The sequence below is a fragment of the Diprion similis genome, chromosome 14, assembly GCF_021155765.1.
Source record: "Diprion similis isolate iyDipSimi1 chromosome 14, iyDipSimi1.1, whole genome shotgun sequence".
NCBI classification, from domain to species: domain Eukaryota; kingdom Metazoa; phylum Arthropoda; class Insecta; order Hymenoptera; family Diprionidae; genus Diprion; species Diprion similis.
Genome location: NC_060118.1, coordinates 13,026,177 through 13,033,523, shown reverse-complemented (window position 1 = coordinate 13,033,523; position 7,347 = coordinate 13,026,177). Strand labels below are relative to the sequence as shown.

Sequence of the window (7,347 nt, the reverse complement as noted above, 5' to 3'; positions counted from 1 at the left end):
AAGAAAGTCGAAAATCTTAATTTGAGAGTCCCGCCTCCGCGGTCGCGGGTGCGGCCTCTCCTATCAAGCGATTGGCTCTCGCGACGGGTTTCGGGAGGGGTGAAGCAGGGTGAAACAGCACCGGGGGTGGCCGAGATGCGCGGCGTCGCGGCCGACGCTCCGGGGGACGACGCGGCTCGACGCCAGTCGACGCCGGGCGTCCCGACAGAGCGGCCGGAGCGAGTCTTAGCGAACCGCGTCCTCGCGTCTTCACCGCGTGTCCCGAGCCTCTCCGGAGAGATTTCTACGGCCGCAACGGACGATATACTTTATCGATTCCCAGGGTGTTAAGAAGGACACGCTCCTGGAGTCAACCGCGTTTCCGGCCCGTTGATAGCCGCGAAGTATGTTCAGGACGGACTTGATTTTTTACAAAATTTTGACCCTGTAAAATGTAAGGAAAAAAAGTGAGACTTGAACTGCAGCGAGAAGACGCAACGCACCGGGATTTGTTGTTTGAAAAACTGCTAGATCGACACTGTAAAAGAAAGTTAAACGCTCGGTGGTGTTCTTCACATCATCGATGCTCAACGCTCGGAGGGAGGAGACAGCGTCGAGGGTGCCGGTTCTTCTTGATCCGAGTGCAACGCCGAATTCCAACTGACGCGATGACGGAGTCAGGATTCAAGGAGTGTCGTAGCCGATCCGATGGGAACCGGCGTCCCGAACTTCGTCTGGGACTTGTTATCAGGGTACCGAAGATGGCGCAACTCTGTTTCGTCGTTAGTCTCATCCTGCAGATCCTGAGGATCGGACAATTGGCCGCTGCAGCTACCACTGGTAATTTAAATCATCTCGCCGTTTGATTAGAAAATTTTTTTTCATTTCGCTTCGCGGAGTTTCATTTTACGGACGCGATTACTGTGAGTCACGCTAAGCATCTGTCAGAATATGTTTATTTCTTTTCATTTCTTTTTTTGATCTTTATGCAAATATATTTACCAAAACTGTATACTGTTAATAATTATAGAATTTAGATTTAAGTCGCATCGGAGAGACAAGAATCGAAATCGATTGATTTTCACTCTTGGAGAAAATGACATTCGATTACATCAATCATCCGAACACGGTGAAAGATTAAAAACCGATTATTGGTGTGTCAGTTAAATTGAAACAAAGTTAATTATTAGGGATAGAAAGAAGAAAAAAATTGGGTATCTTCGTTAAGAGAAATAAAAAATAATTAGATCATGTTCTTTCATCTCCGATTGAAGAAATATTGAAACAATTACAACAGATTAAAAACTACAATAATGTGACGTCAACCATGCTAAAGTATTTTGATGTATCAAGAATTGAGTGCAATTAAATTCTAAGAATGACAATCATATTTTTTTTTTTGTATTTCCGTACCTCTAAAACACCCCCCCAAAAAAAAAACACAGAATTATACGTTGACGGAAAGAACTGTGACTTTCAATAAAACGTTAAAGACATTTTATCACCACGATATTCTAGTCGCAATATTTTTACACCCCTGGAATAAATTGGTATCAAATTCTTATGGTATAGTTGGTGAAGATGATTATTAATAATTGCCTTGAATGCGAGAAAATCATCCAGCAAGAATGACAGAATGTTTTGTGCAAAGATAAAGAAAGAGAGAGAACTGTCGGAATAAAAAACTTACGTTACCAGCTAAAATTTGTGTGTCTGTATGTGAGTTTTTTTTTTTTTTAATTTTTGTAGAGCAACGTCGAACAAAAATTATCAAATATTAATCCAATATTATTGACAATACGAAAAGCTGCTGGACCATGTGTTATTTTTTTTTTTAATACACACCCCCACAAGGTCCGAGTACCTGGAAACGTGGCTGATAATATGGTTTCCATGCACCCTCACGTTTCCCCCGTATCTTTCACCCTCCCAGAAAAGATGAAGAAGAATAAGCCGAACTCAGAGGTGGAGGGGAAGGAGGAGAAACGACTAGAAGCTATACGGCATAGGCATTAACATTATAACTTCTAATCCAACCCCCTTCATTTCGATATAATCGAGCCTACCTATACGTGCGCGGTTATCTAATCGACGGATGAGTTATTAAAGGCGGTACGATAACCGGCCGGAGGGGAAAACCGCCGCCTGTTTCACCCCCCCCTGGTAGCAACGTAGAGGGGAATTATCTCGTAGCCTGAGGGGTGCCATCTGTTTCAGTCATAGAAGTCCCTTAATATCAGACGCAAGGACCAAGGAAGGAGAAACTGGATGGAGAACACGGATTGGTGTTGCGGAAACGGGACACCCGGCAATACGTGCGCGTCTTTTCCACCCCCAAACTACACGACGAAACGTCCAAATTTTCACGGCAACTTTCTCCACTTTTCATCCGCCTCTCCTTGTCTCTGACCAAAAATAAGCTTGCGGAGAATACTGTAATCCTGTTTCAGAAAAAAATGAGCATTTCTTCATGTCACCCATTTTTTTTTTTTTTCTTGCCCTGGATAATATGGACATGGGTTACGTGTTCCGGTATCAGCCGAAACCACACTCCTTGCTTCTGTATAAGTAAATGCCTCCAGGGTACATATGTTTCAGTGGTCCCCTCCCTTTCCTCTCTCTCTCTCTCTCTTTCTATTTCTCTCTCTTTAGTTCGTTTCGTGCCCGCGGCAAACCCCCTGGAGATTCACGCTTCATGCATTTTATATTTCGACAGACTTTGATTCTTAGCCGTCCCCTCCTCGCCCCATGCAGGGGCAGAAGCAGCTCTGCGGATCCACCCTCAACCTCCTCGTCACCACGAGAGCTACTTCGTCTTCTCCCGAGGCATCAATCTTTAATCTTTTGCCGAGGAATTATCTTTGATCATCGTCGCTGGCTGTTACATTGGGCATACCTTTCACCACCATGCCTATCCGCGTCGTAATATTGGCACGACTTATGATGCACAAGATATACGATAGGAGGGAGGAGGGGGGGTTCGGCGATACGTAGTCGCGAAATTAAAGAGAGTTTCCGCCTTTTATTGGGGTTGGAAAAGCCCGAGACGCCCAGGATTAGTTTTTGAGACTACCACGCGGCTTGCAGCCGCGAAACGACGACGGTGGCCAGGATGATATCGGACCTCCAGAACGGCACCTAATCTGTTCGCCAAGAAGAAGAAGAAGAAGAAGAAGAAGAAGAAGAAAAAGATTCAGCGTCGCGCGGTTTCGCGCCCCTCAGCGTGGAAAAGTCTTATTCGGTAAAATCCCCGCGATTTCGGAAGTTGGCTTACCAACTTGGCGAGGAAATACCTTAGGTATACCAGCAACTCTCTTTCTCTCGATCTGCACGTCTCTCGACCACGCACCGCGATTCCCCGTCTACTTCTTCTGCTTCCAGTTCTTATTTTCTTCCACCTCTCTCTCTCTCTCTCTTTCCTCTCTTCGCGCCACCCAACTGCCCGAGGTTTCGAGTTAGTTGAGTACGTGTTAGCCGTGGGGGTTGATGGCGGTGAGTCGGTTCTACGTGAAGCATTAATATTTTATCTCTCAACCCTGGGATTTCCACCGTATACCCAAGCAGTGCGGAGAAGACGACACGAGGATCGAGGCTGTAGGTGCAGATCCCAACGGCTAGATCCGCCCCGCGACCGCGGCAAGGGAAGAAGAAGGTGAGCCGACAAAGAAGGATGAGGATGTGAAAGGGGGAGGTTGGGTTTAGCCCCTCGCGAAAGGATTACAAATTTGGCTTTCAAAGGACGGACGGAATTTTGTTGGCTCTACACACCCTCAGCTCCTCTTCCTCCTCTCTCTTTCTCCCTCCTTCTCTCTCTCTTTCTCTCCGCAGTCACAAAATCTCCTTAGCCCTCCACCCTGCTGTTCATGCGTGTGTTGAGCATACATTCGTACCCAGCCGGCACTTTTGCTCCGTATAAGTCTCTCCTCTCAATCTTCCGTCGATCTTATTCCCTCTTATTTTCTCTTTCTCCCCATCTGTCCTTCTCTTCGACTCTCTCAAATCTCTCTCTCTCTCTCTCTCTCTCTCTCCACGTCATTTTCAATCGCCGGCTTTCCCGGTAGCCGGCGTGCCAAGACAGTTTGACGTTCCCGCCAGCTAACGTTGTTTAACAATTTGCCAAGTTTCACGTCCGTGGGGAAAACCGTCGAAAGTAGCTGGTACCGAGGTTATAGCTGAGTTATATGAAAGCGGCGATCCTGATGAAATCTCCAAACTCGAAATCAACGCATCGAATGACTGCAAAAAGTCAATCATCCTTATTCCATTTACTGTATATCCCTCAACTTTTTTCTCGTAGCAATTTAGCATTATCTATGATTTGGGGGGTTTTTCCCCGTGAGGAAATACTATAAACGATAGATCGTAACGGACGTTACGTCATTTTTTCTTATACTTCTTCCGCTGCATGAGGTGACGAGAGAGAAGTAGATCTTTTCGCTCTTTCTTCCTTTCAGGTTTGCCGAGAGTTCAACACGAAGGGCCGCGTCTTCGGTCGCTTCTTCTTCTCCTCCTACTTTTTCCGGGAGAGGTAAAAGGGCAAAAAAGTATATTAATTGCGCCCTGTGTTGCGGTGTTATTAAATTCTTATGGAAATGCGCGCGCGAACCTCCGACCAGCCTGCCGGGAGTCGACCGACCTCGTAAACTTGGCTATTGTGTTAGAGAATCTAAATAATTTCAACTTCTCTACCTCGCGCGTCGGGCAAAAAAGAAGAGGAAAATTTAAAAGATAAACACGGAAAAAAAATCAAAAACCAAAAAAATACCGCCTAACGATCGCACCTTATACTGTATACATATAGGTATATACAATCGTATATAATCCAGCCGAGGGGCCAGTTCGCGGAATTTAAAGAGGGCAATCAGATATTCAGATGATGTTTACCGAAGCAGGAGACTTCTTGATTTATTTTTATTTCCCTCCGTCTCTCTCATTTCCTCTTCACCCCCTCGCGTTCCGCGCGTGGAACTTGACGGCCTCTGCAAGTCGTCATCGTCTTCGTCTCTTCGTCTTTGCCCCGGTATTTCCCCGGCCCTGATGTACACCCCTGCAACCTCTCCTCTCAACAACTTGACAATTCGGTTAGGAAGTTACCTGCCTCATCCCCGGCTATCTGCAACCTCCGTAGCTCTTTTACCCTCCTTACTTCGGCAAAGCGGCACGGTATGGGGCTCTGAATGTAGGTAGACGTATACACGCATGGAAAAAGTAAGGTACGACCCATCTGGAGACACTTATCGCGGCGATCAACTACCGGACGGACTGCTGTAAGATTCCATAAACTATGCCAGCCACTTAAACGTGCCTTATACCGACGCGGTGTTGCGCAGGATCGGCGATTCGATTAAGTGGTAGTAACCGCTATTTGTTTTCGTTGCATAACTTAATCGTCAAACGGTTTAAACTCAACAACCATTTGTTTAGGGACAGCTAGACTCGCGAAAAAGAACGTCAAGTTGTTCGAAAAATAAACGTCCCCCTATGTCCGCAGGTGAACATATTTATTCCCGATTCAACCGTGACGTCAACTTTTTACAATAAGTTTAGCCATAAGTATAAGTAGAAACTATGCATGACATTCATACTGTATCCAAACATCGCAGCACTGACATATAGTTATTAGAAAGTGAGGAAAATGAAACGAAATCTTGCCTCTGCCGACGCCGAAAGATATAAGATAAATAAAAAGAAGAATAATACGGGTTAGGTGACTCCGTGTCGACGTTCTCGCTAATATTTCTTTCATATCCGACGTTTTTCTCGTCGTCGACGTTCGGCCAACGCTTATAATATACCAGCCGCCCGGCGGCCGCAGGAGCAGCAACAGAAACGAAGGCAAGGGTGTCGTCACGTCCCAGTACCCCCAACTCCTCGCAACAGCGTAAGGGATGTAAGGGGAGAAAAGAGGGTGAAAACAGGGAGATGGAAGGGCGGGGGGGGGGGGGAGGGGGGTCAGGTATAACAGAGACGCAATTAATCTGCGTATACGTTGAAGCGTCGTCGTCGTCGTCAGATTGTGGAGTAACAGTAGAAACGCAAGGGGCGAGGGGTAATAATAACTCGCACGTGACGTCACGTCCGCCCCTTTATTATTAGCAAAAATTATCTTTTGATTAATCTCGGTGCCCCGGAAGCAAGAGGCGGCGGACCGGCGTATAAGCAGAAATATGTTGAGACGCCGGAAGAATAACGCCGTACGTAGGTATAAACGAGGGTGGGAGAGGGAGGGGTGGGGGAGGGGAGGGGATTTTTTTGGGGGATGAGGAAAGCGAAACGTCGACGTTGGACGGACGCATTAGGGCGGTTTGTCATGCCCTACGTTACAAGTTATTAACTTGCATTCTGGACCGCAGAGTTAACGGGGCAGTGACGGAAGGGGGTCGACGACCCTCGCGATGGACGATACGACTGACTTATAAATATGATAATGCGGGGGCGGTAAAGGGGCGGCGCCACGTTCAACTTGATATTGGAAATCCGAGAATGCGAATTAAAGTGGCGGGGACGAGGAACGAGCCTCGGTACCCCCATTGCGGGAAATAGCGGGGTGGAAAAATCCATGTAAGCAGGGTGCTATACGGGCGAGACTTGGGATGGATTCCCGAATAACGCGCTGCTGCTTCTGGAGATTCGTTCCATGCTCCTTGGCTCGCGACGCTTTTCGTCGTCGTTCAGGAAATCGAAAGGGGGTTAAATCCGAACCCCGTTTCCTTTCACAGCGGCCGGAACTATTCGGCGAGGAACCTTCTCTCTTTTTTTTTTTACTCAACTTGATGCGTTTCGGGGTGGAGTTGAAATTTCGGTTCTTTCAAAAGTTTCAAAACGCCGTTTTCACAATTTTTTGATAGCGAAACGCGAAGGGATGAAATTAAACTTTGAGGACACATCGAAACTCTGAATGATCCAAGATTTTTAATTCTTACGTTTCACCGCTTTTCAGCTGTTCGGAACTTTGTCATTCCGTCGAATTTTGATTTCCTTACATTAAGTTTCGCCAGCAAAAAAATTAAACGCAACTTTTCGAATTCGGAACTTCCTCAACGCCTCTTTCCATAAAATCATACCACTCGAATCCATGTCCGCCATGCTCGACAATATCTCGATTGTAATACGAGAGGGTGGGGCAAAGTGGGCACCTTTGAAATTTTTGATATCTCAAAGAAATTTTTTAAATAACAAGGGATAAAACGAACCACCAGAACTTTTTATCAAATATGAATTATTCGTAAAATAATTTTCTGAACTTGAATTTACGATCAATTTTTTTCGAGAAAGTTAGATAATAATGAAACATAATTATTCATATGAAAACTAAAAATTTTATTCTGATATTAGGCGTTATTCTCTTAAGGTGCCCACTTTGCCCCA

The 7,347-nt window shown here is 45.9% G+C and overlaps 1 protein-coding gene across 1 annotated transcript in view; it reads left to right on the top strand.

Annotated features, from left to right (window-relative positions):
* The first annotated feature begins 474 nt into the window (after window positions 1-474).
* LOC124415049 (neurotrimin-like) overlaps window positions 475-7,347 on the top strand; it is a 107,282-nt gene continuing 100,409 nt past the window's right edge. Inside the window, exon 1 of the mRNA XM_046896315.1 lies at window positions 475-819. Within this exon, the coding sequence (XP_046752271.1) occupies window positions 648-819 (172 nt within the window). The 5' untranslated portion in view covers window positions 475-647. The remainder of the gene's footprint in view (window positions 820-7,347) is intronic.